General features: G+C 36.7%; 1 protein-coding gene and 1 long non-coding RNA gene across 5 annotated transcripts; both read right to left on the bottom strand.

Annotated features, from left to right (window-relative positions):
- On the bottom strand, positions 2332-3762 carry LOC110011741. The gene is made up of 2 exons (XR_002286812.1): positions 3136-3762; positions 2332-2925 (listed from the first exon to the last, which is right to left on the bottom strand). It is a non-coding gene; the product is annotated as an uncharacterized LOC110011741 (long non-coding RNA).
- Positions 4476-9558, bottom strand: LOC105157171 (calmodulin-binding protein 60 A-like). Of its 4 annotated transcripts, none has more exons than XM_020692582.1 (8): positions 9433-9558; positions 8950-9194; positions 8186-8264; positions 7434-7486; positions 6829-7319; positions 6198-6358; positions 5561-5758; positions 4476-5381 (listed from the first exon to the last, which is right to left on the bottom strand). In XM_020692582.1, exons 2-8 carry the CDS (start codon positions 9027-9029, stop codon positions 4827-4829), a joined length of 1617 nt encoding a protein of 538 aa, XP_020548241.1. In that variant the 5' UTR covers positions 9030-9194; positions 9433-9558; the 3' UTR covers positions 4476-4826. The 4 variants fall into 4 exon arrangements, with proteins under 4 accessions (XP_020548241.1, XP_011071789.1, XP_011071790.1 ...); XM_011073487.2 differs by having other exon boundaries at positions 8950-9161; XM_011073488.2 differs by having other exon boundaries at positions 8950-9129.

The following is a 9558-nucleotide window of genomic DNA, read 5'->3' as shown; positions in this document are numbered from 1 at the left end:
GTGTGTTTCAAGGCGCTACCTCTCCACTAATGCAGGGATGAGATGACAATCATATATGGGCTGGTGTAGTGCGTCAAGAACACAAACATGCGAGTCATGATCTTTAAAGTAATTTGAAAATGCACCATCTTCACATTTTGCCTGTAGCACTACATCAATGTCACCATCAGGAATATCATCAGATCTGTGTTATAATTGTTGGGACAACACATCACCATCACGTGCACCATATACTACTCTTTTATCCATATTTTTATAAATATATTTTTTGAATGTGTGGATAGAAATTTTGTAGAATGCACTTAACATTTTGTTGTTGAGGAGTGATGTATAGAAATCAATTTACATCATGCTAACGCGCATCAACGTGATCAAAGGCTGACTCGTCAACCTTTAATGCCATGCAGCACTGCATGGCAACTGCATGCATGCAGAAACCAACTTTATATAAACCCACTGCAGATGGATTGTGTCACGGGTCGAAAATTCGAACTTTCAACAAGTACACAAAATTTTATAATACTAATGAAGGCAGGCTTAACGTGGGAATGATTTTAAGAAATGAAGAACATTTAATCGAAGCGGTGAAAGATCACTCGATACAATATGCACGTCACGAGTATTTTGTAGTTGAGAATTCGCCAACCAAGTGAAAAGTGATTTATAAGCAGCGCACCCCAGGTATTTATATATGTGTATATATATACATATTTTGTCGTATAAGCATATACCATTAGTTGATTAATTGATTTTTTTTTTTTTTCAGATATGTGGTGTAGATGAGAGCTTCAGGATATAATAAAATCAAATATTGGACATTAACCAAATATGAGGGTGACTATACATGCATTCTAAATGATATGTCCCTTGAACATGATAGTTCAGACAAAGGTTATGTTGCTTCTTTGACAGGTGAAATGTGACCTCACATGGATGGACTCACTACCCACGTTGTCAAAATAGCCAAGCGAGAATGTTTATGTGGGAAATGGATTCAATTTGGCATCTCTTGCTCTCACGCTAGAAAAGAATGCGCTGCATACATGAGTAATGCTACTTCAATGGTGAATGATTATTATGATCTAATGGCTCACAGAAATACATATTCTAAGTCTTTTGAACCTTTGAAGTCGGAAGATTATGGGGTATCCGAAATTTAAGTTGGTCCACAACACTACTATTCGCACCTCTATACGTCCGGTCGAAACCAAACATCACGTATTCAAAACGAGATGGGTTAGCTACAAACACGTCAAAAACAACAAACCCAACAAAGAAGAGACACTTCAAGAAGATGGATTTTTTTAATTAATAAACTTTTAATATTATTATTTATTGTAATTAGTAAACTATTTATATGTGTATTCATTTAATTATTTTATTAGTTTGGATTTTAAAATTATAAATAAGTATATAAATATAATTTATATGAAAAAAACAAAAAGAAAATGTCCGCGACTCCCATTATTGAAGTTGCGAACATCCAATTACAATTTTTTTTTAAAAAAAAAATAATTTTTTGGTTGATCTGCGACTCGCATTATTAGTACTATATTAATTAATTTAAATATATTAGAATAATTTTTATAAATTGGGTAAATATCACTTTTGGCCCCTCAACTATGTCACTTATCTATATTTAGTCCCTCATGTTTCTCCCTCATCAAATTTAATCCCTCAAATTTATAAATATCATCGATTTTGGTCCTTTCCATTATCTATTCGTTAGTTTTATCGGATTTGTGTGGAAAAATAAATTGCTGCCAAAATGACCATAAATCAAGACCTAATCTGATGGACGGTCTCACCACTCCACCAAGTACACTACTTAGTTATTTTACTAAATTTAAAATATTTCTTATACGTAAAATAATTGAAATATTTTTTAAACATATTGTAAAATAAAAACTATTTAAAAAATATTTCAAAATCATACTAAAAATATTAAAATCAACCAATATAATAATTGTCATCCTATATATCATGATAACAAAAATTAAAATATAAAACCAACCAAAATATCACAAACACAAAACAATTTCATAAATTTTATGTGTTGTGATTTATGATATTGTTTGGTGTTTGTGTTATTTTAGTTGGTTATATGTTGTGATTTATGCTATTTTGAGATATTTTTAACATGTTTTTTATTTTACAATTATGTTTAACAAATATTTCATTTAGAAAAATAATTAAGTGTTGTATTTGGTGGAGTGGTGAGGCTACTCATTCTTTCATGCTAGGTCACGGTTTGAACCAAAATTGGATAAGCGACATAATTGAGGGACTAAAAATAATATTTACCCAACTCTTTGCTTTTTTCCCCCCACCATCACCTCTCCAACACACCTCTTCACCTCTTCTTTCCTCACAATCTCTCCTCCATCTTTCTTGGCTATCACTCCCACCTTCCAAACCTCCTCGATGAACTTTGCGTTCATCGATTGATCGCTCCATTGCAGCACTGCCACAACCGGCACACCGAGGCTAAGTGCCTCCGGAGTTGAGTTCCACCCACAGTGTGTCAAGAAGCAGGCCACTGCCCGGTTGGCTATAACGTCTACTCGGTTGCACCATGGCACTATTATGCCCACAAGAGTTTTTAGGCAGTTTAGGAATTCACTTGGGAGGGTCTTGTTTTCGTGCTCCTTGACAACCCAAAGAAAGCTGAGTTTCGTCTCTATTAGGCCATAAGCAACTTGTTCAACCTAGTCGGCTGAAATTCTTGCCATGCTTCTAAATGAAACGTAAGCGCTCGACTCGGGCGGCATACCATCGAGCCATTTTGTGCAGATACTGCCCCTTGCTTTCCATAGGTTGCCTCCATATTCTGTGTCTGTCTTGATCTGTTCATCTAGGTAGTGTGATGGGATAATTGGACCAACCATCCACACTGCCAAAGGCCAGAAATGGCGCCTTTGCTACCTTAAAATTGAATAGGAACAAACACATAGTTATGTATGACTAACATGACAAAATATAAGCTGAACCTAATAGGAAAAACAGTAAATATGGCATCTTTAGCTATAGTTTTGAGCTTGTAATTATTGACACAACACTAAGACATTTTCTGCAAGAACATCTGATACTAGTAAGACGTTTTGTAACATTAACAAAGTTTACGTAAGAAAGTACCTCATCTTCAAGCTTCTAAAGTGTGTTGGCAAGAACGAAACTGTTCTGATCAAGGGAAGCAAACATCTCCATGATTGCTGTCAAGTAGATATTTGGAGGCTCCATAAGAAAACTAGGCATATGCCAAGAGGAGGAAGACCAGACAACAAAACGGGCACGCTTTCTGGCTTTACAGGTAAAGGAAGAAGCTCTAGATGAATTTGCCTGTAAATCGAGCTATTGCAAATCGAGTTTGTCAAGAACACAACTGAAAGAATGCCTAAGCTTTTGGCCACTTCAAGTCCCCAAGGAAGCAAGGAGTCGTATATAAGACAACGAATTGGTAAAGTTGAGGCCTCCGGACTCTGGATTAGCTCAATTAATGTCTTGGAGCCTATTATTCTGAATGATTCCAAGTAGCTTCAAGACTCGGAGCTTGTTTGAAGCCACCTTCGTCAACGCCATCAGAAATGGGCAGAACATCAATTCCATGTGCGTTGATGGAGTTGACGGTGTAACGGGTGGTAGCAAAACTAGCCTTCAGCTCTATGGAGGCCAAGCATTTGCAATCTGAAGGAGCGTATTAATATGACCTTGTGCAGGATATAAGAGCACAAGAACATGTCCCTTTTGCTTCTCCATTTTTTTTCCTCCACTTAAAGCTTCAAAATAGGGGATTCCTAGTGTTTATATAGTAGGTTTAGAGGTAAAGTATTCAAAAAACGGAGAAAAATTCTAACTCAAATCAAGTTTGACCATATCCAACCAATCACATTATGAGTATCATCAAGCTCCCCACATTATTGGTCTTTTTCCTTAAATTATACAGCAATCACATGACAACTTCACGAGAAAATAAAACAAATGGTTGTTTATTTTTGTGTGCTAATTGGAAAAGGAGCAGTAACTACGCATGATATTTCACATGCCAAAACAAGTACTTGACTACTTGATATTGTTGCATTTCAACCAAGCATAACTCAACAAAGGCTTATCTATTTCAACACCATGTCTTTAACTTTAATGGAATTGGAGCTGCAGTTCCATTCCTTCTCAACCACAGATTAATTCAAAGGAGGAATTCTCTCTTTAAACGCAATCATTGTCAAACGGGAACTAAATGAATCAAGAAGTCAGTAAGACAATTCATTCTCATCCAGATATACCATGGACGACTGGCAGAGGAGACAAATTTGTCTTAAGGTTAATGGTTCAGACAGTTGGCAGACAAACTGCAAGAATTCATGCACTCAACTCTTAAAATTCAAAGCAAAAATTATCAAGATTCCAAACAATTTAGACTAAATTTATTGTACTTTTCTTTCAGCCAACAAGAACTTTCCAACAAAGAACAGCAAGGGTAACCAAAACCGAGTATTGAGATATAATAAATTGAATTTTGTACATTATAAGTAGTCCTTATGAAAAGTAGACCACCCCTACGAAACTACACTATACAGTTTCAGACGGAGCTTTAACCGTTGCACTCGCAGTTCCCACTAGGAAACTTTCACATTCAATCACCTGGAAATTACGGTGGGCTGATTCAGCTAACAGCTGTATATACATCAATAAGAACTGCAAACTCTTCTTACCAGATAACTGCACACGATCTCCAGTCAGGCAGCAAACTTGATGGATAGAGTAATTACATTATGGGACTAAGTGGCTGTTTCTCGGGACATCTTTGCTGACCATATCCTCGTATTTCTCTAGCACGAGTTTTTTCTAGCCATGATTCTTTTAATGGAGAACCACCATCTTAGTACACTTAATAAAACATTCCACCCGCTTTGCGTTTTATCATTGGGAACTGATGAACATGGTATGAAAGCATTGATGGCACTCTGTATATCGGCTGATAATTCCATATTGGAGCTCTGGATTGAACAATCTGTCTCAAAGTACTGGAAATGCTCATTTGCACAGAATGTTGTATCCATGGCATCGGCATCACAGATTAAGTTGTCTGCCGGTCCAGGGTAGCTCAAATGTTGATCGTATCTGATGTCCATAGGATCAACACCTTGCAAGCAATCATCAAAGCTGCTCAAGCCTCCAATGGAATATACTGATGGTGTATAGTCCGGTGAAGTAGCAGTTTGTTGCAAGTAAGCAGATCGACTAGCCTCAGAGGGCAAGTTTGAAGATGATTGCAAAATGGATAAGCTCGATGAAGTAGGCATATTTAGGGAGGACTCATCATCAATAGTGATGATTTTCTCACGATCTGCAAACGCAGATATAACCATCCGACGGGCTTCAGCCTGAAAGGAGGCAATTCGATTAGGTCTCAATCAGTGATGGAATATGATAAGTTCTCAATCAGCATTTAGCCAACAAAACAACGAATCAAGAATATGTCCCTATGCCCCTGCAGAACAAAAACCAGTAAACTCGGGAGAAGTAACAAAATTAAAAAGGTAAACAAATAGAAGCAGCCTGCCTTTTCTGCTTCGGACAGCTTATCAGTCGGAATATAGTGGCCATTCGAGGAAATCCCCATCAATTGTCCCACAACATCAAAAACAACAGCATTCTTTTGAGTGGTATTATACAAGTATAACTTCTTGTCAAGAACACAGGTCCGAGCATGCTCCACTGTTACTTCCCACATTTTAGCAGACATGCCAGTCCCGAGGATCTGCAGGATTTCCAACACACAAAATGTTAACTCTTATTCCATGTGAATGCTGAAGGAACTTATATATGCTTTTACTAGATTAAAACAAAAACCTTTAGAAAGACAAGACGAAAATGAAGGCATTCTTCTTCATGCAAACTACAGAAAAGCAAAATATAAAGAAATATGACAGAAATTGTATGAATACAAACTAATATGAAATAACAGTCAAGTCACCCAACACGGAGGACACTGTTACAAAGGTGTGGAATTGACATTATATTAGTCCCCATAAGAACTCCCATTTAATATGCAAAGAGAGCTATCTCATGAATTTATTTTATGAGCACATGTAACTGTGCTGACTATCGCAGTGGGTCCAAGTGCTTTTGTAAAAAACATGATGCATGTAAAACAGTTTAATCACTACACACAATCCATGTACAAAACAAAAACTTACGTTTCGTAGCCTTGTGGGATCTAAGAAGAGTAACATTAGAAAATCCTGCACGGTATTGACTCTTTCCTTCCTCAGACGCTTGTGGAAAGCTCCATCTTTGCCGATTTTTTCTAGCCTCCATACTTCGTCAGAAAGAGATGGAGGATGATGCTTCTTGTACACTTAAGAAAAAATGAGAAATATAAATTAATACATCACATGAATCACTTTATGCTGACAATTTTTCATGTCTCATACATAAATGTACATCTGTTCCTACTGATCCTATTTTCCCAGTTTCATCAGCTATAGTTTATACAGTGAAGCATATGAGAGGAATGAGATCTGAGAATAGTATCTTAGGAAAGAAAAAAAAATACAACGATTAGGAGAATAAAAATTCAGTCAATATAAGCAGAGAAGAAAGACAATCATGCTTTCTTCATGATTCAGTCTTTCAATACACGTATGGCTGAAATTATAAACCAACTAAACAAAGAGGGTATTTGGGTAAGTTATTGAAAAGATCTTATAAGCTTCTACATCTTATAAAAGTTTTTGGAGCTTATAAGAAATGCAATCTAATTATAAAATATATATCTCAAGGCAAAGGAGAAAATTAATACAGAATGGAGGCAATAGAGGAACTCACATTCTCCACGATGATCTCTGACCACAAAGGGTTCTGATCTAGCCTCTCTTACTCTGAAGCCACCAATATCATCCAAAAGTCTAGCACCCAGCCTAAATTTACGGCTTCTTGTCCAGCTTGAGTTATCTGTAAATAAAACATCTCCTACAAAACCTGTCCCACCTTTAAGAGTCATGATCACATCACCAGTTAGGAGGGGTTTTTTGCCTTCCCGCTCTCTCACTATATTATTTTTGAACTCTTCAAGTGTCCAATCGTCTCTCTCATCACCATCAAAATCTCCTTCAAGAACTACAATCTCCACCTTTCCGGAGGATCCAGGGCCACTGGAAACAACTTGCCCGGTCAGCATATCAACCAGAGCAACTTCCATGCTGGTGCACCCATCTCCTTCAATTCGAGTTCCAGTAAACACTGGAAGAGAGATAGCATTTAAAAATTTTAACTGTAAATTCCTTGATTCAGAAGGTTGTACTTCTTTCCCACAGTTCCTAGAAATTTTGACCAGAAAAAATGACACGGGAAATAATTAGGAAATTAGAATTTTCATTGGGTCTGATACTGGTAATTAACTTATTCTTTCACTAAAAGATCTGATAATGTACCGTTTCATACTGATTATATATTTCCTTAAAGCCGAGTCCACTTCCTCTTTCACCTGTGATCTCAGATAAAGTAAACTAATCAATATTGTCAGCTATACATTGATTCAGCTATCAGAACCTACACACACACACACAGTGAGAACAAAAAAAAAAAAAGAGAAACAATGAAATAGTAAACATATTAGCCAAATAATTGGTTAGACCTTAGAATACGTATTGACATCAATATATACATATATATATATATATACTAAATATCCAAAAAATGAAATTTAGCAAAAGTTCTTCACCTTACAAATATAGAATCTAAGAAATTATTGTACGACTTAAACATACAATAGTGAAACAATAAACTAGAGCTGTTTGTGACATATCAACCAAGTGCGGGGATCCGATCATGGCATCTCCCTTCATAATATTAACGAACAAAAACTATTCTACAATATATATTAGTAAAATATGGGCTCAAGCCAAGAGTTTCCTTTGGTTTGTTAGTATGTCAAATGTTAAACCCCGAGATTTGGGTCTCAAATCCAATGTATGAATAAGTAATAAGCCTCTTAAGCATTTGATATAGCCAAGTTCATAGACCACAGATGATTTAGCGAAAGTGTGAATAAATAATAAGCTCGTGACCTAATTCGACAGTGCATTTAAATGCAAATGGGAGGAGCTATTATGGAGAAAATTTATCAAATACAACCAAATAGGAAATATTTCTGAAGCAATTACTTCCGCGGTGACGAACTTACAACTCGACGAACCAGAGGCTCCAGAACTGGCTCCATGAGATTTTGTAATCTGCGCAGATTCATTACATCCAGCACCACACTATGAAAAGAATAAAAGAATCAGCAAAATCATCAATGTAGGTTTGTGAAAACTACACGTATGTGCATTCTCAACTCCTCGAAAACAAAATTCAATATGGACCCAAAGCATCCATTAAGACAACCCTATCCCATTTTATAACCAGCTTATTTGTACCTTTCATCATTCTAACACCACTTGACCACTGTCATAAGAAATACAAGTCCACTTAGAATCATCTCAAATCATTTTATTCTCATTAAGCTAATTCCAGCTGACATGAATTTGTCAATCTCCAGGTATAATTTCTCATTTTCTGGTACAGTCTTGAATCTTAATGTACATTTTTTAGATACTAAAAATTAGCACCCAAAGAAAGGGAACTCGAGCACTAATAGTTCACTGTCATTTTTCACCTACAAATAAAAAGCACAGTTGCTTTATTTTCCCTGACATTTAAAATAAACCAAACCAAAACCAAACACCTCTTCATAGAAGGCTCAAAAAACCCATATCATATCTCCAAAATTCGACTCCAGAAACAATCAGAATCTGCATAGTCACATACAAATTCAAACGGGCATTCACCACAATGATGAAAGCCCAAGCAAAAATCAAGAAACAGCTCCTTCTTTCTAGAAAAATAAACTAACAGTCAAGACACAGATTCTACACGCTCAATTACCCAAAACTCCAACACCCTTACCTTTTAAAAGTAGGTGACTTCCTGGGCCGCCTCTCATCAAAAGAAGTGCCCTCCTCTCGTTGCTGCCGCTTCTGAGACATCTCCAACGCCCCCACCAACAAGTGAAAGAACACAAAGCAACCCCTCTACGCTTTGACTATCACCGTTCAAACTCAGAAAAAGCAAGCAAATCACGGGGGCCTGGATAAGAGAAGCAGCAGCAAGATTGTTTGCTGAGGGAACAAAAAGACCAACATGCGGTGGTCCTATGTAGAATTAATAACAATATAACAAAACCCGCATAATTATTGACAGAAAAAAGAAGAATATATTTGTGTGTTAGAGGTGGACGATGTCTGATAGGAAATATGGGTCTGTTTTGTTTGCAAGCGAGGAGGGGATGAGAGGAAGAAAAAGATCGATAATGGGTACAAAAAATTACGAAGGATGAAATCTTCAATGCTATTCAGTAGCGTCCAAAAGTAATTAAGCAGAGACGTTTACCGCATGGGGATTATGGGTTCTCTGGGATATCTTTCCACGTCCTTTTTCAAAAAGCGGGATTCATTTGCGGGTCAATTAGGGTTTTCAAGCTTCGTCGTTTGCTTTCATGTATGGTCGGCCGATGGG

This window comes from Sesamum indicum, linkage group LG3 (assembly GCF_000512975.1).
Source record: "Sesamum indicum cultivar Zhongzhi No. 13 linkage group LG3, S_indicum_v1.0, whole genome shotgun sequence".
NCBI lineage: Eukaryota > Viridiplantae > Streptophyta > Magnoliopsida > Lamiales > Pedaliaceae > Sesamum > Sesamum indicum.
Note: the sequence above shows the minus strand (reverse complement) of the source record. Positions and strands in the feature narration are given on the sequence as shown.

Bases quoted from the DNA above. Each gene is read 5' to 3' on its own strand.
- LOC105157171 (XM_020692582.1), bottom strand. From the start codon at position 9,029: ATGTCTCAGAAGCGGCAGCAACGAGAGGAGGGCACTTCTTTTGATGAG. The intron at 7,487-8,185 runs GTAAGTTCGTCA...CTGAGATCACAG, and splicing joins AGCCTCTGGTTCGTCGAGTT to GTGAAAGAGGAAGTGGACTC. The intron at 7,320-7,433 runs GTACATTATCAG...CAAAATTTCTAG, and splicing joins TATATAATCAGTATGAAACG to GAACTGTGGGAAAGAAGTAC.